Source organism: Antrostomus carolinensis, unplaced genomic scaffold (genome assembly GCF_000700745.2).
Source record: "Antrostomus carolinensis isolate BGI_N321 unplaced genomic scaffold, ASM70074v2 scaffold17907, whole genome shotgun sequence".
Lineage (NCBI taxonomy): Eukaryota > Metazoa > Chordata > Aves > Caprimulgiformes > Caprimulgidae > Antrostomus > Antrostomus carolinensis.
Window position 1 is genome coordinate 6,540 of NW_010329646.1, and position 25,576 is coordinate 32,115.

At 40.7% G+C, this 25,576-nt stretch overlaps 1 protein-coding gene across 1 annotated transcript; it reads right to left on the bottom strand.

Annotated features, from left to right (window-relative positions):
• Positions 1 to 113: 113 nt before the first annotated feature.
• LOC104528604 (tetratricopeptide repeat protein 7A-like) lies at positions 114 to 24,784 on the bottom strand (the record flags this gene model as incomplete). Its single annotated transcript, XM_010172654.1, has 7 exons — positions 24,606 to 24,784; positions 22,785 to 22,906; positions 15,277 to 15,355; positions 11,806 to 11,966; positions 11,304 to 11,367; positions 613 to 750; positions 114 to 197 (listed from the first exon to the last, which is right to left on the bottom strand). Coding segments are annotated over exons 1-7 (708 nt in total), but the record flags the coding sequence as incomplete, so codon positions are not given.
• Positions 24,785 to 25,576: the final 792 nt, after the last annotated feature.

Sequence of the window (25,576 nt, forward strand, 5' to 3'; positions counted from 1 at the left end):
CTGATGGCACCTATCCCAAAAAATACAGGACTGTACACATTCAAACGAGTAAGCCAGACACACTCTGCCAGAGGAAAACTCATCCTTTCAAAATCCTTTGGTTTAAATCTTACCTTTCCACAAGCCACCATGGACAGGGCAAGCTGGTACCAGAGGTGAAATTCATCGAATGCAAACTTCATGGCTCTCTCTAAGCACTGAGAAATAAATGTTGGGAGAAATGTCAGATTTTTTTTTTTTAAAGTATCTTTTGTCAAGACTGCTGCTTGGCTCAGTAACCAAATCAGGGGACACAATACATTGTGGTCCAGGGCCCAAGTGATTTTTTTTTTTTTTTTTTTAATTACAAAATTTTCCTCTTCTCAGTTAACAGGTCCTGCTAGCATCACTTCAAATGAGGGACACTTTGTTCAGGTGCCTACATATAAGTTATCATAACATCTCAAACAGTTCTGTGAACATTTCTGGCCTGTGCTGCCACGTGTCTGTGGCTGTTTCTACTAACTGCCAACTAGTGTGCTTCATTTTCACCTTCCCTGCCCAGTTACTGCAAGGAGGGGCTTCGCTTGCACTTTTCCAGGGGAAGTTTCAGCAGAAGCCAGGAGGAGTTACCTCGGAAAGCATGACATACTGCCCTCTTCTGCCCAGCGTGATACTGAGGAGGTCATAGACGGCGGAAGCATCCCGGAGGCTGACAGCTCGGTCATCCTGCTGGTCGGGGGCTCTGCTGATCACCGCGTCCCGGTTCGCCTGGGCACAGACACAAATGGAACATCAGAGCCCAAAATGCGCAAGAGAGAACCGACCCCTCCATAGGAAGCACCATCCATCATCAGTGGCATTTTGTTTAAAATCAGCTCAAGATTATTTTTTTTTAAACTCATCCCAACAGAAGCAAGGTGTTTCCATAGAGTTATGTTTTATCCACAGGAAGCAAACTCAAGAAGATAGCTGTAGGTACAGAAAGGAACTGCTAGGAATACCTCATATAGACTTGTTTCACAGTATTACAGCATTAGGAAACAGACCTACTAGATCCCATTTCCTCAATAATTAGAAAATCAAGGCCATCCTTAAACCACATCCTTTATTACTTCAATTGCCTGCAACTGTGATAACTGCTTCCATGGTTAGTATTTTATCTTCTGTGTCTGCACTTGATTTCTTCCCAATGCATATGGTTTTGCTCTTCCTTTCTGCTATTCACTTTTTATTTTTTAATTTCAGCAGGTTGCCTTAGTAATCAGATTTGCCTGTCATCAATTTAATGTAATCAGAGGTCTGGGTAATGCAATACCAAATAATTTTTAAAAGAAAAAAAACAAAAAAAACTTGTGTTAATTTTGCATAATCTATCACTGCATTGCTCAGCCGAGATCAAAAAGAAACATTACTTTTGACAGAAAATGATCAGTCTAACAATTTGCAAGGATGCCCCAAAATACCATATGCTATAGACTCAGATTTAGCTCAAGATCTCAGCCTCTCTGTTTTCTGAGCACAAAGAAGGAAATTTCAATCCCAGAGCAAACAGAAAAGCCCCTCCGATTTCTGAACGCAGAGGACCTCACCCAGACTGCCTAACCTGCGAGAGGGGCAGGGCTGGATGCCACTGAGCACCTGCGCTTGCTGGCAGCACAGATACGCTGCCCTGAACTCCTCAGCTGAAAAGGTGCAACATCAGACGTTCGGGTCTAGACATCTGAAAGATCAGAAAAATTAGAAGACTGCCAACAGTTTCACCTGGGGCAAAGACAAAATATTCCCTCCCTGAAGCAGGGAAGTTATGAGATTTATTTTCTAATACTTACTACTATAATCTTACATTTATTTCTTTCTAATTGCAGGTAGATTTTTTTTCCTAAAAAGGTTAAACATGGGAATTAAGTGTAATAAAAATTTCCAGAATATGCAGCCCTTAAAGCCCACGCATATTTCATTATGATTAAACTACAGTTGTTTCATCATCATCATATTATCTGTGTAATGCCCCAGTTCCAAGCACTCTTTGTCACAGCCCCCAGCAAAGACAGCAAACACAATTACTGAAACTAACACCATCACAACCAAGAGCAAAATGGTGACTGCAGTTAAAGGCAAACTGACAGGTCAGACTCAGTCTACTGTTGGCACAAATAAACTTACATTGACTCTTGTAGCCAAAAAAGTATTTTTCTTTTTCATGTTACTGCAAAAGATATAATTCATTATTAAAAAAAAAAAAAAAATAGTTCAGAACAATAGGTTGCATGAAAGAATGAAACCAACTTCAAAGAGAAAAAACTGCAACCAGAGTACAGAAGCATGGCTCTTCTACCTTTAGTAGCAGAACTAAACAAGTAAGAATAAAAAAAATAAATATATGTTTAAGCTCTGTTTGGATTTAGCCCAAGACTGATACTTTAAAAGTAAAAAATGAGTTAAAGTAAAGGCATATACAGAACAATTCTGAGATTGCTACTTCAGAGAGTTAAAGACAAAGCACATACAGAACAATCCTTATTGCCAAGTGGATCCTCCTACATATATACAACAGCATTAACATTTTTTTTTCTGCACTGGTTACATTGTTATGACAGTTTGTAGAAAATAGCTACTGAGATAGCACCCCCATACCCTGTAATCTCATCAGCAACCTCCTATTAGAGCCAGATATAGCCTGGTGCTTTTTTGGGCATCCACCTAGTACCAAGCTATGATTTTTAAGTGGATGCATTAGCACAGATAGAAAATTAATCAGAACTGGTGAGTGCCCATTCATGTCTGCTAACAGATAGTGGTACTAGAGGGAAGAGCATGCCCAAATCCTGCAATAAGCAGGAAGATGAGACATATTACAAGGATGCAACATTCTAAAATTGCAGTCATACTGAACATATCGTACATACCGTACTTTACCTAAGCAGACAGCAGTTAAAAACAACATATGCACAGGCACGACTAATATTCTTTCCAAGGTCATAAACCCACTTATTTTGTTCAAGCTTTCCAATCTCAAAGCCATAGAAGGTCTCTGCAATCTATCACTCTCTATACTTGCATGCATAAAAGTATAACACTGAGCAAATTCCACTGTCACTTCTATCCCAAATTTTTTTTTTAATACTGAACCTATTTCCAATTGCTAATTGCAGTTGCTCAAAAAAAATCAAGGAGTTCCTGAATTATTACAGAGATATAAAAAAAAAAACCTCAAAAGATGCAAACCTCCTAACAAACTGACTGAACAGTACCAAGAACATGGAGTGTATTTAACACAGTATCATCCCAAGCCTCCAGGTATCATTTATTACTGCAGTGTTACATACAGGAGGGCAGAGAAGGGAGTGTGAATCCCTATTTCTTGAAACTCACTCAGGAGAACTGGCATGTTTCTGTGGCCTGCCTCTCACAGAAAGGTGCTGTGACCCAGATCACCATTAGCCAATTGTTTTGTCTTTACTTTTGTTTATGTTCTTCTAAACTTTGCTTTGGCAGTGAGAAATCCTGACAGTCACTGGTTAATTACAGGTGCAAAATACATCTGTAGTTACTGCAACATGGCATACACCAATTGTGTTGGATGGGGAATTGTACTTACTGAAACATATACACACAGAGAGATACTTCATTTTGCATTTGAGCATAAATTAAGCCATTTACACCAACATTTCTTTCAGTCCACTAATTTTCCTGATCACAAATGGAAAAGGGGTTATTTGTAGAACACTGATCTCCAAACAGTGTATCAATAACATAAGCAGCAATTCCCAATTTGTCCTACTGCATTACTTCCTCCTTCTCCATTATAAGCATCAGTAAGACACAGCTACAAATATATTTTCAAGCCCCCAGCATGACTCTTCCCTTTAAGCTGTTCCTCTTGTCACACAGACATGCCTCACAGCACACAAGCGTGATGGAGAGAGATGGTGAGTCATACGGTTAAATGAAGAGAACATCTGTACAAGGCTGTTGTGTGGGATGGAGAAGGTCACTAATGCTACCAAACAGGAATTTCATCATCAGGAGTTAGTATAACTTGCATTATACAGATCAAAAATATACAGTCAATGCTCCTTTGTTTGAGGTGCTTCTAGGTAATGGAGCAACCCAGAGATGCATCGCATTTGCATATTTTGGGCTGCATTAGACACAATTAGCTGTGCATACAGGTGGTTCAGACATGGGGAGATAAGACACATCCTGTAGTCAGCCCAGACGGAGCAGCACAGAGAACAGCGAGTACCTTCAGCCCTCCCTTTCTGCAGCCCAGGGACACAGTCTGCCTGAAGGCCACACACATCCAGAACGCTGCAGCACAGGCTGGTACTCCCAAGGCGACCCAGCATTCAGCCACATTGATGTCTCCATATCATGCTTGAAGCCCAACTCAGTGTTGGACCTGATCAGACACAGAACTGGCTGGGGTTCAGCATGGCTCTTTAGGTCCAGCTTCAAACCACAGCAATACAACAGCATGGGACTTTCAGACCCATGCTGGTCCTGATGGCAGAGCAATGAAGCTGGTGAGGGGTCTGGAGCACATGTCTTATGAGGAGCAGCTGAGGGAACTGGGATTGTTCAGCCCAGAGAAAAGGAGGCTGAGGGGAGACCTTCTGGCTCTCTACAACTACCTGAAAAGAGGGTGTAGAGAGGTGGGGGTCGGTCTCTTATCGCAAGTAACAAGATGAGAGGAAACAGCCTCAAGTTGCGCCAAGGGAACTTTAGATTGGATATTAGGAAGGATTTCTTTACTGAAAGGGTTATCAGGCATTGGAACGAGTTGCCCAGGGCAGTGGTGGAGTCCCCATCCCTGGAGGTATTTTAGAGTCACCTAGACATAGCACTTAGGGACACGGTTTAGGGGACTTGTCAGTGTGAGGTTAACGATTGGACTTGATGGTCTTATACATCTTTTTCCAATTGAGCCAATCCAGTGATTATGTGAGATCTGCATTTCTGGGGATCTGCAATTTAACTAACAACCCTGCTGAGCTACAGGCAGCTTGTGCCTTCCTATCCACATATACAGTATACTTACCTGCAAACTAGATAAGCCACCTATACACGGAAGATTTGCTGTACATCAACGACCCTGATAATCACAGCTTACTTACGGCACGTTTATTACATGCAGAAAGGAAAAGAGGCACAGCAAATCCAAACAGCCATTACTTCAGCAGTTATTACGCACGCAGTTACACTGCAGAAAATTAAATTTTACCCCAGTACAAAGATGTGCTTCTTAATAAAACGTCAAGCAATCATATGAATTACAATAGAGCATATTCCATGCAGCAGTCCCTTCTCACAGTAATTAGCTACCACGTATCCTTTAATTGCTCACTTTGAAACATGTCTCCCTCTGCTTTTTTTCAAAGAAGAAAACGAAAGCAATTAAAATCTTTAATGAGTGCCTGCTGCCTAATTCATGGGCATTCTAATGTTCAACTTGTGTCTTTGCATAATAGACATAATTGCCAGATCCACTGCAACCCATCTATACAGAACGGCAGCATGTTTTACACAGTGTACTGTAATAATGTAATTGGTGTGATTCAATACTAGCATTAAGAGAGAAAAACAAATGCTATGTGTGTAAGATTGACAACAAGCCTTTGAAATCATGCAACTGATGCCTCTACTGCTAAGAGCTTGGAAATATTTAGTCCATGTCCTTTGGATCTCCATTCTGGCTGGTTTGCCTGTACTGACAACAAAACAAATGAACTCTTTGCAACGGCAAGGACCCATTCACATGGAAAAGGCTACTGGTTTTTCACCTAAGTTACTGATGATGTCTGCCCAGCACTTGAAGGTTCCCTTCACCAACGTATACAAAGAAAATACGCAGGGTTGACTGCAGAGCTGCTGTGAAAACGGGAAGCAGGTGGAACAGGGAGGAAATACCATACTCCAGCCGCTCCCAAAACTGCTTTTACAGAGATACCACAACTTGCTCCATTTCAGACCAGAGTATAGCACATGAAAACTTACTGTCTTGTGAACCATGTGGCATCTGTCTCATTTCCAGTAGGCAACAGATCACAAGTGACTGGTACCCCACTCAGCTGTCTCAGCAAAACAGCCCATTATTATTGGTTAACAAATATGACCATATAAATATATCCTATCTCTCATCAGATATATTTTAACATCTTGCACTGCAGCAGAATTCTGGAAACATCACTGAAAGCAAGACAGACACATTCGCCCAGCCAAAACAGCCCAACAATCCTACACAAAAGGAAAAGAGAGGGAGAAAGTAACAAAGTTTGTTTATAGATACTGTCTTAGGTAACAAAGTATGTACTTGCTATCAGTAATCTCCATTTAGAAAGCTATCTTCCAACAATTTGCATCCTCCCTGCAAGTTTGGAAACAAGACTTCCTACTGCAAAGCAGAAGAAAAAAAGCTCTCTATCCTGTCTTCCGCAACTCACATGAGAGCTATTTATTCCAGAGGCAATTAACAGAGGCAGTGTATTTCTCACAAGAAACACCTTGCAATCCTCCTTTGTAGGTCCCAAACACACAGTTTTGCCGTGTAGACCAGTTAAAGAGACAGTTGAGCTTGCTATTTATTGTAAGAGCATGGCTGTGATTTGGCAGGAATCAATAGAGCAGGCAATCCTGTCCCCAGTTGTCTCCTTCAGCTGCCATAGTCCAATAGCCCCCAAGAAAATATCCGTGGTGGTCATCCAACTGTTGTATCATCACTGGGCTTTGTCATTCAAAAAAAAAAAAAATCCTATAAAAGCAACAAGAGATTCTTCTTTCTCCTCTGTCAACCCATTTGTTGGGCAGCATTATTTTAAAAAGCTAGGAACTGTAGAGTTAACAGGTTTTAATTACTTCTGTGCTTAAAAATACATGGGTTTAATCTTATTCCATTAAAGCCATGCTCACACCATGAGTTTGCTCTCACCAGTAAAAAGAGAAGTCCCAGTATCTTACTTCCCCCCTCACCATCTGTGCTGTGCGCTCAGGTTCTCCAAGGTCAAATCGCCTTTAGGGATTCAAATGAGAGATAAGATGGGGATGACATTTCTAATTTTGTTACACAGGCACGGAATTTATTAGTTTTGGATACAAGGAGCTTCATTTTCAGTATAAGTGAAGTGAAGACAGAGCCAAGAAAAATAATCCATGTTACCTGGTATGTTTGGTGTACCGCCCCAGCCAGAATCCCCAGTTGTAAAAGCCAGCATTGCCAAGGGCTGAATAAAGGGGGTTTAAACCATACATTGGACTTCAGATTCAAGAAGGCAAGGTTTCTAAGTGCAAATAAAGAACTTTTTCTGGATTTTCCCTCAAAAGTAAACACAAAAAGTAATAGAGAGTGTTCCATTCCTGGCTCTGAGAAACTTCTGGCTGACTTTAAGGCGCAGTGCAGTCAACTCAGAATACTCCTGAGAATTCTCATTAAAATAAACAAAACTGCAGCTAAGGGTTAGTCCTGCCAAACCTCCCTTGCCTACACCCTGCAGTACAAAGCACCCGAATCCCTGATGGCAGAACCAGTGCCGCTCCCACTGGTAGTGCAATGCAGAGAAATCATACTGCAGCAAGGCACAGTATGCCCTCGGTTCTCCCCACAAACTGAGCACCACTGGTTTTGATGGGTTAAATGCAATAAGAAAGGGGACTAGCAGTTTAAAAATAGGCCAGTCCATTTTTTCCAACATGTGACAGGAACACATCATTCTACCACAGCCTGAGCCTGTAAAGGCTGTCACCAGCTGGCCTTCTCCTTGGTCTGAAGGAGAGCATTTTCCCTCCCTGACAAACACAGCCCATCCATACCGTAAGTCAGGCTGCGCATAAGGAATGAGAATTTAGCCAGGAGGCCACAAATCCCCCTAAAGACAGCCCTGACTGTGGTAATCTTCAGGCTGCCCGATTTGTTTCACTAGATTCCTTCATGAGAACTCCACAGCCAACCACTGTGACTAAATAACAGCTGGCATGGAGGAGGAACACTTGCCAAACTCAACAACCAGGATGCTTTTCATTGTTTACTGAGATGCCTTCACTCATGAAAATAGGTTCCCATTTTCAACGGGACAGAAAGAATACAGGAGACAACTCAGGAGAGTGCTATAAGGAAAGAGGCTGCAAGCTTTCATTGTAAGTGTTAATATACTCACAGAAACATCTTCAAAGCTGTGAAAGAGGCTACCATGTTATTTGTCCATCTGAAAAACTTTTATATACTTAGGCTCAGAGGCACAGTGAGTGAAATACTGAAGGAACCCTTAATTACTGCTTAAGAAGATATTCTCATTTCATCCCACCAGAACTTACAAAGTGGCTTCCTTTCAATGCAAGGTAAAGGGATAAAAAGAAAAACTGGGGCAGCATCACAAGCCTGAACCTAGCATTACTAAGAGCCAGAGGTGTGCTGGAATGTAGCGTCTAGCTCACAACACCTTAAAGGCAATTTATTTTCCTCCTTTCCCCCTTACAGGAACAGTTCTCGTAACTCCCATAACATCTTCTGAGGAGTTGCACAGCTCCTGGTGAAGTAGATGTTAGCTTCACCTTAGGGAGGCAAGACAAATAGAAAAATAGAGTGAATTTCAGCAGCAAACTACTTAGGACTGATCTACTCCCTTCCTGTATGGCTTGGCAGGGGGTGGGGGGCTGGAAAAAAGGTGTTACAGGTGTATTCTTCTTGAAAAAGCTACCATGTCTCCTTTTCATCAAATTTATCACATATATACTTTGAGATTCTCTGATGATTTATGCTCCTCTCCAGTACGTCTTTGCTCTGTGTCCCCTCCACATTCTGATAATTCTTCTGTCCCTCCTCCCCCCAGTTTTGTCCCCTTCAGCTCATTTTGGAGTAGCAAAAGTCAGGAACAGGCATGTGGAGCAGCTGTTTGGCTTTACAGTCCTGCAAGAGAGTTATAATGGCATGGTTGTTCTTTTGTCTCTTTAAAAATCAGACAGCAAAAGTACCTTTCTGGTGAGTTTTGCTCTGACAGAGTAATCAAAGTGTCAGAGAAGCTGAAGAGCTCCCAGCAAGCCAACCTAATTGTATACTTCTGTTTCATTTTAAGGAGTTCATAATTGTAAATACTGAAAGAATGCCTAATCCAGCCAAAATCCAGGAACATCAACTATGTTCCTTGCTGGCCTACAGAAACATATCATTATCGCTTGCCACTGACACTCTCTCCAGGAAGGAAAATATGTTTTATTCAGTTGTTAACATTCTATCATTAGGGAGACCTCAACTGGAAATCTGCTTCTTGTTAACTCATTTTCCATGAGCTTCAGCAAGTTAAAAAAAAAAACAAAACAAAAAAACAAACAAAAAACTTCAAAGCACAAACAAACCTGTACATGAGAAAACTCACTAGCCTACAAGAAAGCTGTCATGGAAAAGATGTCTCATGTCATAAATTAAACCAAATTTCCCCTTCTTAGTACCTTAACAGTTTAACTACAGAAAAATATTTATGGATTGCGAACATATGTAAAGATCAGACTGCCTCCTCTGTTCTTTCACTTAGGAAGCACAATCCTGTGGTTCCTAAGTGTACTTCTATACACAGCTGTACTTCTAGAGACTTGTCCTATATTTTTGTTAAAACAACAAACTCACTGCAAGCCTATTGCTAATGCAAGAGGAAAGCTCAGATGTTCCATTTCCCAAAAAAACAGAAAGACAGTTATTGTTTCTGCAGCGCTCCACTACAGGATCTTTGATTATTTAAGTGCTTTATATGGAGCAGATCAAAATGCCTTGCATCTACCTCCAGAAAGTTTCTATATATAGAAGACAGCACTTAAGCAAACACAAGCTTATTTATTTAGCCTTGACACAAGCTTTTAAAGCAACTGATGTTATAAGCACAGCAGTCCAGCTCCTATCAATAGCATTTTCACACTGCTTAGTTACAGGAGTAGTTCGCCATTTTACACACTATTGGACAAAACAAGGATAACTTTCATTCACCTCAGCAGAACAAGATTCTAGAGTTCAAGGTCCCCAAAGACCTTTCTGACTGCAACCCTGGTCCCAGAAGAGTCTGGAGTAGACAGTATTGTCACTGCTGAAGACCCCTGATCCTTCTCCTGCTTGGATAAGCCCTGACAAGAGATGCTGACATGAGTTATTCTGATTTTAATAGAAGTGCATGTGGCATTCTACAAGCCGTCACTCCAGGAGTCTTCCACTTTCAATTATGAAAAGCCCTTCTAACTGAAGAAAAGCCCTCGAAAACACAAACAGATGTGCTGTAGATGCTTAATCTAGAAAGCACTAAAAGGCACAGAGTATAGTAACACTCAGATGTACTGATTTTTAAGTCAATTAAATATTTTGGTGTGGTTCTGTCTTCTAACTTTTTCCCAAAATTTTAAAAGCAAACAATATGGAATTGTCATATTCTGATGAAGTTTGCAGGAAAAGGGAAAGACATGATCCAGAAGAACCAAAGAAAAACTGAAGGAAGCAAAAAACAAATAAAAACAAAGTTTCCACAGTATCTCTTTTCAACTTGTCCGAAAGCTATTTAAAAGTTCCTAAGAGGGCCATTGATGCTCCAAGGTTTTCAAGTCTCACTTTGAGCTACAAGTGACCACTCAGTATTTAAAGCAAAGTAACTCTCCTTACACATTCTCTGTACGTTTGCACCTTCTCAGAACATGAAAATGATCAAAGGTTACCATGCAGTTTTCTATGCAGCTGTTTTTCTCCACCTTCTTCCCTTCCTCTTAAAGGGATTTTTTTTTTTTTTAAAGCAACTGATGTTATAAACAGAAGAAATCTAATCATTTCACTGAAGTTCATTATGGATGTTTCTGCATGTGACAAAACTCCTCGTATCATCAGCATCAGAAACTGGCAAAGATCACTCAGGACTGAAACAGTTAAAATATTATCCCTGCAGACTAAGGAATGTAGGAAGGATATCGTATCCTGCAAACGCCAAACAGCAGGTACCACCATCACGCCTGGCTTTAGGCAAGGCTCCTTTCCTCTGATTTTTTTGATCCATAAAACCACATAGATGTCTTGAATGGAAACAGTCTACTGACAATGCATCTGGATGTCAAAACCTGCATGCAGCTATTGTGAATGCAGTCACTTCCTCTTCTTGACAACTCCTAAAACCCTTCACTGACATTCCATTTAATAAAAGTGCTGTCACTAACAAGGAATAAATAGCATTTCCTGTTCAGCAGCCGAATCCTTGCTTCTGTTTATCTAGCGAAGATCCCATAAACAAAACCAACCAGAAGACTTGACACGGAAACGCCAGATATTCCTTTGCATTATTAGTATTACAAACTTATTTTTGGCTTACCATGGATTCACTGATTAAGAGGAGAAGAAGAGCCTCTTCTACGTTGTCTTGAGGGCAGTAGGCACTGAAAGACAGAACACATTTTTCTGAGGAAGGTGAAGAATTATCCTGTCAGTCTCCTTCTCATTTCACAAGAGAAGCAGTAACCTGAAACATCTCATGCATAATTAATCTGCTAGGCAATACCTTCTTTTGCAGGTTCTCACAATTAAAAGCTCTGCAATATATCCTAGATGAGCTATACCGAACCATAAAAACATTATTTCCATTTCATAGCAAAGACAGCTATTTGGCTGGATTTTCTTCCTTTCTGGGGAAAAAAAAAAAATAAGCAAACACTCAAGGTTTAATGCTTTATTTTTGCAGCAGGTCTTTTGATGGGAAGTTAAAAAAACAAGAACGCACAAAACTACTACATGAATCACGGACGTAATTAGCAGTACCAAAGAGTGTTCAAACACTCTCCTTCCAATAAACTGAAATAAAAAAAAAGAATGCTTACTTCTCTTCTGTGTACAGCTCGGGCCTCCGACAGAGAAGATTGCTAACATAAGACTGATCTTCCTTGTTCATGAACTCAGGAAGTGGATCAGATAAAGGGCTCCAGTAACAGTCTTCACTGAGGGAATGGAGAAGTACTTGGGCTAGCTGTTTGGTTGCAGTCTAGAGATCAGTGAACAGTACAGAAAAATACACATCAGGGAAGCCTTCTCCAATACAAAAGATTCTCTCCTCCCCAAGTCCCACCTTGGGAAGCAGATGTACCAACAACATGACAGCACCACTTTTCAGAAAGCTAGAGAGCTAAAACAGCTGCTGAGAAGTCTACAGCAGTGCCAGTTTCTCCCTTCCTCTGAAAAGTCCAACCTTCTATATTTACATGTTCTTGTTGCAATGCTGTAGGAAAAAAATACCAAAAAGTCCTGACAGCAAGGTATGCTTTGGTGAATGAAGACAACTGATTGCCACATGGACTACTGAGACAATCTCACAAATGTTACTATATTAGAGTATGATGGCACTCCACTGCATTCCCAGCCTCAGGATTTTATGTGCAAGTCTCAGCCCAGAGGCTACTTTTATACTTGGTTTACAAGATCAACCCTTTATTGTTACAAGATCAACCCTATATCGCTCTTCCTGCGGCCTTTTATAGCTTCATCTCAGTACTGCTCCTCTCCTTTTGTTGCAATGATGGAGGACAGAAGAGTGTTAGGAACTTCATATCAAGACAGCAACATCACATGCACTTTTTCAAACATTAAGTGGCCAAGGATCCTTAAATATTTGCTTTCCAGTTCATACACATAGCTGGCAAGCTGGGGTCAAAAGGGGGAAGTTAACCTGACTCTGCAAAACTATCCTAGTGCTTGTCCTTGTCCCCCACCCAAATCTCTAATTTTTTGCACTGTAAATAGATGAACATGCAAACAAGCACAGAGACATAAAAATGAGCGGTATCTTCTATGACTTCTAAGCAGCGCAGCACTCTAAGCTGTAAAGTAAATATTGCACAGAACAGAGGCAGGCTGAAATTTCAGCCCTTCTGTCCTCGCAGCACAGAACAAAGGCAGGCTGAAATTTCAGCCCTTCTGTCCTAATACTTGTAAATATTTTTTTTTAATTCTCTGACTACTGCATATGTATTTTATATGCAATTTACACTTTGAGATGTGTTACAAAGCTACCAAGAGTCATTTTCTTTTAAATACCAGGATAGGTATGATTGATAAACTGAAGTATTACTCCACTTGAGGTATGACACCTATAGGACCAAATAAATCGTACTGCAGTTAAAGTTCCTGTTATCAGATTCAGAAAAATAACTTCTTTTGATGCAAGGTTCTTTATTTTCATCCACCTCACCACACATGAATTCACTGAATTAGCTAAAAATGCAACTACAGCAGCATGTGCTGTTTCTTAAACACCAGAAAGGGAGGTTTCATAGGTGTGCCTAGCAAATAGCAAAGTGATCTGAATGCATGATGGTGCCTCAAACAAATACTGTCTCATACAACTCTCTGGAACCCCAAGAACTTCCACGCAATCCTACTGACAAGTTTCAGAAAGCCTTCTGTTTCTAACTAGGTTTTTATATGCTTTTTATAGCAAGTAACCATGAACAAAATGGCCTAGGGCCCTGCAACATTAGCCAGTATCATTTTATCGTCTCAGTGTGTAATTATTTAGTCAGTTTTACCCTCAGGAGCCAACTCTCCTATATTTTTTAGAGTGGAGGGAAAAATAATATACCAGCAACAAAGATCTCTACTGGTTCACAGAGAAGGAGGAGCACAGTTTGTGATATGTCTTTCAAAAGGCAAACACCAAATACTTTTAGTGGCTTTGATTTTAACATACAGTACAGTAGCTGTGTAAATTAGTTTCACTCTTGTTTTGAATAAGACCAAACAAACCAGAACAGGCCAAGACTCTGATTTATGTTATTACTGCCTTTGGCTAAAAAAAGCATCATTATGTTTGAAGAACACTGTGATCCCACAAATTAGGGAAAAAAAAAAAAAATCATGTGTTTCACTCTCATGCTTGAAAAACTTGTTTAATTAAGAACATTCCTCTTTTTGCTCTCTTGACAGCTCTTTAAAAATAAGTAAGAAAATGAAAATGCAGCTTCCTATAAAACGAAAATCCCAGAAAAAACTATTGGATGAACTTTGGATTTCCCCTTAGGAATAAATCCCCCCCAGGGGTGTTGTACAGCTCTCCCCAGTTGCAGAGGAGCAGTTGAGTGCCACATTCTGTCACGGTATAGGAACCACAGATGGTTAGACTCATTTCAGCAAACTGATAGAACAGGCGAGCAAGAAAAATCCCCTGAACTCGCATCTCAATCTGAAAGAGAGGATGCAACCATTTGAGCGTGACAATTATCTAAGTCACCTCTTCTAACTGCCTGCACAAACTTCGGCATGCATCTGTATTCTCAATTAGGCATATAAGGTGATCCTAAGGCAACAAGAAGATTCATTTCCAGAACAGAAGTTCCGAAACACATAGCTGTGAGGAACCTAGGCAAAAAAGCACCCAGGATACCCTTTCTGCTCGCACTTTCATTTTAGCTCTGCATTTGCATGTGAACTACACACAGTCAGTCCACCCATTGGAACCTGGCACACTCTACCTCCAGAAAGGCATGCAAACTCACGTCCACCTCCCTTGCCAAACCTATCTTGAATTACACAAAACACAAAGCTGAATCAAGCACAAATCAAGTTTAGTCATATCAATGTCAAAGCTTTTAGGGCTGCAAAGTTTTCATTCATGTTCTCAAGACTGCTACTCTCCATGCTGTTGACCTTGTCATCTGCTGAGTAACTTCAGGACAAGATCTCTCAAGGGAAGACAGGGAAGAACCAGTTAAAAGGTCTAAGAAGTTAAACAGCACATAAATAACTTTCTCCATGATTTCTTTACCAGAGGCACTCAGGATAACAGGATGCAGACTGCCAACACCAACAAAAAAAAATTTAAAAAATTAAAATCACTCTGTACTGTATTGAAGGGAGTTTTACAGGAAGAACACTAAAACACTTGAGTCTAAAAAGCATTGCTTGTTGCAGGAGCCAGAAGTACTTAATGCTTCTACATGCAAATGCGAAAAGGCACCATGCACACACTGAAAAGCGAGAAAGAAAAACAAAACATTATCACCTAAGGACTGCACTGTCAAGATAAATACATCCCTATTTCTCCCAGGGTTAGAAAACACACTGAAAAAAAAAAACCCTGAAGTAACCCACATGCCCAGGTCTGAAGGCTTGGAGGTTTCAATTGGGCAGGTCTTTGAATTAAGTGCATCACTCGAGACATAACTTCAAAAAGTAAAAAAAAAAAAAAAAAAAAAAGAAAAAGTGAGGACAAATACGTTTTTGTCCTACTGCACTGGTTAACTGAAAATTCCTGTAGAGCAGATTACCCCACCTTCCCATCTCCCATTCATTCCCCTTACCATTTTGAAGCTCTGAGTAGCTTTTGTTTCCACAGTCCGTAGTATTTCTCGCAGACTCCTCATTCCTTTCACGATATTTCTATAGGGAATGCAGGAAAAAAAATAATCACAAAAAATCTAAAAAACAGCACATTGGAGACACAATATTTTTATGATGCACCAAAGCTTGGCAACAAACTTGACATTCAAATAAACCCATAAAACAATTACTGATATTGAGCGTGCAGTAGCAAGAGAAGCCACTCTGAGGCACAGATAGGACAATGGCACCGAGCGAGGCAGCGACTGTAGCATGCCTACTCCAGATGGCTTCCTAGGAGAAGATCACATTCGCATTTGACGAACAGAGGGGACATTTGGAAGCCTTTCATAGCTCATATTTATAAAGCAGATGCTTCTTCTTAAAAGCATCCACATCTCCTCTTCATACACACAGATTGTACTTGTTTGAATTATACTGAGCTTACGCGATGCTTTTAAATGACGATTCCTTTTAGGTGGCGCTTAAAATGCCTTGTGTCTGATGGTCGAGACACATGGTGAAATTACAGTGCTTTAAACAGCTTATTATCAGGCAGCTAAGTTGCAGTAATTGTCTGCAAGCACAGCTTAACCTGCAATAAAAGAGGGTTAGCATAAAAAAAATAAAATCACATTATTCTGCATACATCATGAGCAATTAAAGCAGACTAGTTGCCAAATGGTATCTTAGTGGTGTGTCTGAGCACTAAGAGAGATGTAGAAAGGAAAGATTAAACACTGGACATACTAGTTAACACACTTGCAGCCTATAAGCTCTTCGAGGCTAAGGACATGGCCCTACCACCACAGTAACTATAAAATGGTTCAGCTCACTTTCATTGCAGGGTGGAAGCTACACAAAGAAATACAAGCTATCAGAAAAGGAGAAATGTTGTACTGAAATAAAGACAAACAGACATTAATTGCCTCTTCAGTTTACTTCAGGGGAGTTTTCTGTGCAGACAAAGCCTAGATTTAAAAAAAAAAAATAAAAATAAAAGGCAGCCATACACTATTAACAACGTTTTCTGTCAATCTGATTAAATTTTGAAGGTAAGCAGTACAGACTGCACTTATGCCCACTTTCACGCACTGCAAACCTTCTTGCTCTCCAGAATCAAAGGCAAACATTTGAAGAAACAACAAAAAGGAATTTTTTTTTTGGGGGGGGGAGGGGTGGGGGATGGAAATGTGATCATGTTTACCATGAATATTGGCTACATAAAATGCCACCCTAAAGCTTATGGTCACCAAGTCACAGAATGCAAATGCGTGTGGCCTTACTTCCAATCAATACTCATCTCAAAATTTTAAACTGAGCTAATCTGTACGTTACTCAGTTGTGGGCAATCTACAGACAAGCGACAAAGTAAAGCAAGAGCAAAAACACGGGAGACTTGCCACTGTGGGGAAAGTCAAATGCTGTCTTTCTTTTTTTTCCTTCCACTTTCTCCTAAATAAAAGATGGGCTTTGAATTTATCAAGGGAAAAAGCTCAAGGAAGTTTTTCTAAGTTGGACTTTAATGCTTCAACAAGCTCTCCAGTTACAGGGCAAAGACATCTGGTGCTTTTTTGTGGCTCTAGGAAAGAATATATCCACAAATATGCAGTTCTGGACCTTAAACTGAGGAAAGTAATAAAGCATGTGGCGATATCTATGCACATAAGACACACCAAATCAAACAGAATTGTTCACAAGCTATTTATTATCTGATAGTCAAAATCAATAAATTCCCCCATCTAAACAAAAAGGTACCTGCCCAACTGCTCTCCTCAGTTACTGAGAACTACGGGCATTTCTTGTGCTTCCATGGGCTCCCTCAGAGGCTGGTCAGAAGAGTTATGGTGTATAGCAGTTCCTCAAAATTTTCAAAAATACATTACGTTTAGACTTCTTGTTAGGACAGTGGTACTTGTCTTAATAAAGTGTCAATTAATTCCATTACCTATCATCAGAAAGAAGATTAGTGACCACTTGCAAAGCCAATTAATTCCACATTTGGCACATATTTAAGAGATGAAAAACCTAGAAAATGTGCTAAAAATAGATGGTTTTGTTCCCGGAGAACTGGAGCATCATTTCAGTCCCACTTTTTAGACAAGGCCATAAGCCAAGTTAAGGTTCATGGCAGAAACACCTTGCTCTGGGGAGAAGGGGAGAGGAAAAGGAAGGAATGTTGACACACTGAAGCGAATGAAGGAATAAATGGCAAATTGCTGCCCATCTGCAATTCGTCAGGGTTGAAATTATGAATCGCATGGCAAATACCTAGGAACACCTTCAACAGAAGGTAGAAATGCAAAACGGGGAGCATGGGAGGAGCACTCACCACCTCTGAGACAGGTGCTTGTCTGGTCAGGGTCTCTCAGAGAGCACCTGCTCTATGCTCTGAGCTCTCAACCCTGAAATATGCAAAGCGTTTGAAAACAATACCAGTTCTACAGAACTGAGGATTTGATTTGGCAGCTTCTACATTTTGAACTTTATTGAACATTATTGAGCTGTGACAGGAGACAGAGCACACCTGCCAGCAGTCTGCAAACATACCTCACTACAGCAGTTTGTCTTTCCACTCTACTGTTTCAAGCCAGGAGGCCATCTGAGCACACATTTCATTTTAAGCATATGAATTGCTCTATTCATAATGATAAGGAACTTACTGTGCCATTAACAGACATCCTTCATACACTAAATGTGTACTTGAAGAGGTGTTTTGTTTTTTAAATTAGGACCTGAAGAAGTTAACAAAAAGAAAAGCATGTATTTGAACAGAAATATGTAGATAAGTGGATAAGGATGCAAACATAAAGCCTCTGGCAAGCCATGGTGAGCCCATTTGATCTTGTCTAGATAAGAAACTAAGCAATCTTGAGCCTCTGCAGGACTTGGATAGAAGACTACACATAAATCCCAGGTGCTGTTGCCTTAGGCCATGGCATCGTGAATGGACATCAGGTCATGGAAACTGAATGAGTTGGAAGAGTCCCTGGGCCCCTATTGCACTGCTAAGATGCCAGAAAAAGAAACGAGGAAGAACAGGAAGGGAAAAGCACGTGGTCATTAAATCGCCTTGGTTTTAGACACAGAAGTGGCAAGAGAGGCATTTAAAAAAACATGATGAAATGCAGTTTAGGATTCAATTATAACTAATCTAATAAAGAGGAACACGGAAAATCATGGGCACAAACTGTGACAAAGAGCATCTTGAGTCCAGTCAGTCCAGCTTGGCATAAAAATCTGTTTTGTTTGTACAAGTACCCTGTTAATAGAGTGTAATTAATTACCAGCCCCTGAACCAAAGCAGTTGCATCACATTTATGTCATACTGTTTGGTTAACGTTACAGAAAATTTTAAAGATATAAGAAAACAAAGAAATATACTGTTTTCTATGCAAATTGTTGGAGAAGATAATGAACCAGAGTGGACCATGGGCACAGAGGTCTGCAAAGACAGTCCCCCCAACAACACGGGCACCAGAAGAGCATGTTCTTATCCTCACTCATTAACTGTTAAAACATTTAGCTGCTAAAAGATAGAAGAGACCATCTTGAGATGACGACACAGCAGTTTGCAGAGCAATCTCTCGGGGGAAAGCGGTACCCAAAGCACAAAAGCAGCAGCAACATCATTGCCTCTGCCCAGCTTGTTTTGCATCTTGACCACGTTTCTAAAAATGCATACTCTCTCCTTAAAAAGCTGTTCATGCATAAGCACAAAACACACCCGAAGAATTAAGCCTCAGAGTCTCAGATTCCTATGAATGAAGATACAAGTCAACTACAACAAAGCACATTAGAGCTTCCTAATGGCAGCCTAACCGAAGTGGGGCACTCAAAAAACCCCAACAAATCAAATCAAAACAAAAGAAAAGCTTAAGACTTGTCTAGATCCATCCAGTAGGCAGTAATACTCACTCCCAAATTACCAGATGCAGTGTCCTGGATAAGGTTCTAGATTGTGAAGACTGAAGAGAAGGTAAATGACAAGAAAACCCACATAAATTACTAGGAAGAGACGAATAGCCTGGCAGAGACTGTCCTGCCTGCCTTTCTATATGACATTCTACTGTAAAACACACACATGAAGTTACTCTTTCAAAGTGCCCTTGCAACAGGAGCCTAAAAATTTCAAAAAGGGAACTGAGCGCTCTAGAAGACTGATGAGAGAAGGGAAGAGAGAACTGTGAAAAAAATCCCTACTAGGTGTTTTCATCAGGGTTTTCCAAAGTAATTTAGGTCCTAAATTGAGGGAACATAAGGAAATCAGATTTAGAATAAGCTCTTCATATTTATTTTCAGAAATTTTTTTTCTTCAAAAGTGCCCCACCTAGACCTTCCAAAACCAACCACATCCTCTGGAAAGCTCTTTGTCTTGCCTGTGAAACTCCACATGTACTTCAAGTGCTGTTAAGAGAGCAGCATACATATAACAATTGCTTCACACACGTGAAGTCTGTGTGCCCTGAGAAAATAGAGCATTTTGACCAAAAAACCCTTAACAGTATGAAGTGGTAATACCTGTTCAATACTCTGAAAGGAAAGGCAGTAAGAATTAGCCTAATCTTCACACATCTGCATCAGTTTAAAAAAAAAAAAAAAAAAAAGAAAAACAAAAAACCACCAACAAAACCCAGTGCAGATGCTAACATGAAAGACAACTTGCTGCCTCCTACAGTACAAGAGCACCTGCCTGCCTATATTCTGCATCCACAGCAACAACACTGCTCACTGGAAGAATAAAAGAAAGCTTTCTTGGGATGCAACAGGGCAAACAGCTGCAGGAAACATGTCTTCATCGACAGAATATTTTTAAGTAAACACCTTATTAAAAGCATCTAGGACTTCCACTGCTGCAGGACTTGCTGGTCCTTACAGCCGGCAGCTCAATGTCTGAAAGGGAGACCAGACCTTTGTTTTGTACTGGTGCTTTCTTTCCACTGCACACTGCAAGAGAAAAGGGCATCCCTGACCAGGATCTGACAACAGCATGGCTGCTCCTGCCAGCAGGAACAAAAGCACGACACCACCACTCATATCCCTCAGCTCTTCTGCCTGGCGAGACAAGGATAAAACACTTGTCATTTCTTTTGTACACATGTGCCACTGGGGAAGGACATCCCACCTGAAAGGACCTACCCCCTCTGCCAGCTTGAGCATTCATCCTCCAAGGCTTGTTTCCTACCCGAACACGTTGGAAGCAATAAGGAGAACAAAAGTGTTTCTTTGAGCTGTTCAATACCAGGTGGAGAAACGCATTATACACATGAAGCATCCTAAAAAGCTTCTTCCCACGTCCCTCCTCTTTCCTTAACATATCCCAATGCTGCTTATGCCCTCTCGTGGCAGAAACCGCACATTAATGCCAGCGGGGGGCAGGGACAAGCTGTGGAGCCCCACCGGGCTCCTTTCCCCCCCACCGGACCTTTCATTTCCCTGGCCGGTGTTTCTCACTCGCACTGGAGGAGGTGGGGCAGCTCATGGGGCTCTGCTCCCGTCCCAGACACCGGAGCTCCGTCACACCAACCGGGTTGCTCTTTCATCAGGAGACAGCTACAGAGAACATTTGGCTGCTATTGCAGCAATTCAGCTTACAATCAAAGCACTGCTTAATTCACACATGTATTCTGATTCCGAATTGTTTTCCTGTAGGGTTTTTTGTGGGTGGGGTTTTTTGTTTGTTTGGTGTGGGGGTTTTCTGTGGTTTGTTTGGTTTTGTTGTTGTTTTGGGTTTTTTTTTTAAAAAAAGCTGTCATTAAAATAACGTGGGAAGAAAGCAAGCAGGGCCCACAGTAATAGCTAAAAACCGTCTGATTATATTGAACAGATGAAGACTGAATTTAATACACTGCTGAATAAAATGAACATGAGTGAGTTTGATATTCAAAAGGTGCCCAGAGGACTTTGATGCCACATGTTCTAAATGAGAGTTTATTTTGTTACATAGTTAATGAGCTTACTGGCAAGATCTGAGCTTTTTGTTCACCATAGAATGGCAACAGGCTAGGCAAAGCACACGCTGTGCCGCAGCTGGTCAACCACCACCTCGCCCAGGAAAACCACATACCTGTCCCCTCCTGCTGAGGTGACACCGAGACTGCACCTCATACTTACCAGCCCCTACTTCTTTTACACATACACTTGTAGTCACCTGACTAAAGGGGTTATTTCCTGACATTTAGGCTTTCTGTATCTGTAAGCCTTTGGGTTAAACAAGACTTACCTGAAGGGCACTTCTCATGGATATCCTTACGAGCACAGCTTCACTGTACATGTAGGCTTTTAGCAAAAGAAAGGAAGACACAGAGACTATTCACAGTTCCATTTAAAACCATTCTTGGGGGGAAAAAAAACTAGCAAGCAAGCCCTCCTCCAACAGAGTCAAAAAATGGCATTAAGTTTCTACAGAAGAATTTAAACTGATTTTTGCTGTGAATTTTTTTTCTACTTTTCTTTCAATCTTCCCTCATTTTTCACTTTCTTCTCCATTTTACGCAGCAGGAAAAGGAGGAAGAGCGAAGAAAATGAGAGAAAATACCTTCAACTGAGAGTGAAAGGAAAAAAAAAAAACCAGCCAAAATTAAATACTTTCAAAGACAGTTTGCTCAAAACCATTTATAAAACTGACCAGCAATACTACACAGAGTACTGGGAAATTCAGCATCTAATTCCTTGAGAACAAATGGGACAATATGGTGCAAGAACAGGACTAGAGAAGGATGGATTCTTACAAGTAGTGTTTACACATGGTGAAGAGACACTGTCCCTTCATGGCAGTCACTCCATCAGCTAAATAGAGTCAATTACATTTTGAAGACACAGTCTGTTTTAGGCAAGAGTGCACCCTCACCAATGGCCTTTGGAAATGGGCATTTGCAGTGTCTTTTTTATTGTTCTTGAGAAGGTTTTTTTCAGGTGAAATTCACTGTAGACTTGCAGATACCAACTCCTCTTGCCCTCCCAAGGTTCAGTGGGAGCTGTACTTCAGAGGCATAATAAATCCTCTGGAGCAGCACTATTCCCACATGCATTCTCTCAAGTAAAACCACACAGAACTGGGATTTTGATTGGGGTGTTTAAGACTTTAAATAAACAAACATAAAAATAAATAAATTAAAGAAACCACTCTTAAGACTTCACTGAGCTCTAAAACAGGGTCTACGGCTGAACATTTTAAAAGCACACAGCAGTGTAAATTCCACTCTCTCTTTACAGTCAAACTCCTCTTGTCTCCGCAGGGAACAGAGCTGAGTCAAGACAACAAAACTGTTGTACTCCACCCTACTTGTGGGTCTGGAAAAACAAGGCTTAAGACTCTGAAAGAGACACAGAGAGTCAAATAGGAGGGAGGGAAGGACACTGAGGGGACTTGAGGTGAGTCAGCAGCAAAAATGTCACAACAGAACACATACAAAGAAATAAGCCTTCATCTGTTCCAAGACAAAACATGCAACATTACCTATTTTTATTAACATCTGCATCCACTTACCCCTTCTTTAAATGAGTCACATAGGCGCTCTGTAGAGCTGCTTCCAAGAAGTAGGAAAGTTCAAACTCAGAGTAAGTTACGTTGCTGCCCTTGATACTCCTTGAATGTGTGTTGTTTAAGGTCTGTGAGGGGATGAAAGAAACATCTGGGATTACAGAGAAGTGTTTGAACTCATCTCTGGCTCATGAGGAACTCGCATCTCCGAGAATAAAATGTTAGTTTCTGCCATTAGATTCCCCCTCAGACTACCTGAAAACTTACCTTCATTAGCTATTCAAAAACCTTTCAAAGTCAACTTTTAAAATAAACTATAACAGTGACTTCCATGAAATACTCTGCATGCAATATGAGTTTTGAAACACTATCCCTTATTACTTCTCAGTCTTTAATAAAGTAAGTAGAAAGCTACACATTAATACCAAGGGCTTCAGAAGTACCACTCCAACCACACAGATCCAGCAACTTGCACAAAAATATTAATGCAATGTTTGAGTAGGTAAATCTAGTCTAACGTAACATAAATATTTGTTAACAGTTAGCAAGCTATAAGGAGTCCTGATGGAAGAATCTTAGCCTTTCCTCTGTTTCTCCTATCAAACCCTTACTGGTTTTGCTTCCTTACTGGTAAACAAACAGCTTTCATTGCTGAAAGTTGCCCTTTGTGGACTCTCCAAAGCAAGGTTTTACATCTAGGACTGGAGAAGGCCTATGGGCTTTTAGTACCTCTATCAGTAGTCCCATATCCTCGTCTCTGTGTCCAGAGTATGAATGAATTACAGTTCAAACTCTTTCCCCTCTTCACAGACACAAGCTGTTAATAAAAACATTTACAAGTGCCCAGTACTGGCAGGAAATCATCCTTCTGCAAAGGAAGGGCAGTACTTAATTTTATATAAAAAAGCCATTCAGTTTTTTCCTACAAAGAAACAGACCATGCAACTTGTTAGCTGGCTTTCTTAATTAATTTATTATATATGTACTAAGATAATTGTTCTTGTTTTAATGCAATTAAAAACTTGGAACACACACACACACACATCTTTGCTGCTGAGAAGAGTAGAAATACCTGGTCAGAAGGTCAAAGTCCATTAAGTTACAGAAGAACAGGTAACACACATTGCCATCAGTGCTGCTGGTGTCAAGCATAATGCACGGCAAAGGAAGGGCATGGAAGCGCACGGTGTGCCCTGTCAAACTCAGCTAGGCAAAGTTACAGAGACAGCGGACCACTAAGCACGTGCCCAGCAAATTAGTGATACGTATTACAGCTCAGTGGAGGGCTCGCAGTACTCATCTTACTCAGCATGCTAGCCAACCCCTAACTAAGCAGTTAGTTGCTACTAACCATCAAGGTTCCTCTAGTTTCACATGGAAACGGTGAAGCACTGGCAGTTAAATTGCTACGACTGACCCAAAAAGGTTACTTTCAGGTTGTTAGGGATCTCAATATCCACTATTGTGTATCATTTACACAGCAGATAAGTAAAATGTCTTTGGTTCCTTCATGTTGACACTTGCTATGCAAAGTTCGTAGTCTCTCTTTAGTAAGAGCTAAACTTGATATACAGCCTGAGCATATCTGAAGTATTCAGTGCTTTACCACAGGCAAAACTGGTTTCCAGACCTCATTCTCAGAAAAAACAGAGAATAGATAAACTGCTGTTTGCATTTGCTTATACTGAGACACCTCACTCCTTCAGACTTATTCTCATCCTCCTTACTGCCTACGATCATTTGGCATTTCCACACTATTTTTGCTGTCAAAATCATGGAAATTCCCCCCAGGCCACCAGGTAACACCCTGAGCACATTTCTTCTTACCTTTTCAAGCTCCTGCAAGTACACCTGGGCAATGACACACGCTGTCTCAAAACAAGCCATGATTTCTTCCTCCTTTTCACACAGTCGAGCACGTGAGGCAATTGAGTTGGTTGAGCGCTCCAGTGAGAGACCTGTAAGATAGCAACACCTTCTTTAACTGGAGCCCACCAGTCACACCACAGTTGTGTTATTCCTTCATTTACCAACTGACAGGAAAGTTTTTCCATAGGTGGGTTTCCCCTTTGTTTTAGTGACTTTCAGGAAAAGACTCCCAGGAAAATATAATTCCTACACATGCAAGGCATTTTGGTCATGCTGCTCTAACACTTAGTGCCGTTGCACGCTTCTACAGTGCCTTTCAAATACTTTATGAAGAAAGAACATACAATCGCTCTGGTAGGGATGAGCAAGCAGAGAAATTAAGGCCTGTATTTCCAAAAACAGCCATAGATTCTGGGTGCTGATTCAGAAACACCCTGGCACTGGATTTGAAAATTTCTAAGCATCCACTCTTCTAAGTGAAGCTTTCAGTAACAAAGCAGTTCTGAGAGGAAAAAACAAAAACAAAACCTGGAAAAATGATACAGTCAGAAAATCTGAGGCCTCTCTTGGAAAATCTGAGCACATGCAAATTGCACATGGACACAGAGCAAGCTCTTGGCAAGGTACAAGAGACTTCACCACGAGATCACCCTCTTCCAACAAAAGGAAAAAAACCTGGGTTTTGTACTACTCAAACTCTTTCTTGTATCAGTGTCCAACCCTCTTACAAATAAAGAGCATGTAAATTGAAGACCTACAGCTACTGTCCCTACATGAAAATCTTTTATTATCAGATCCTTGTACACCATCACACTACTACAACATTTCTATCTCTAAATCTGTTTGGAGAGGCTACATATCTACATACCAATTTTACTCTGATCAATGTGGGTTCTTATGCCACACCAGACCTCCAAAATACACCACTG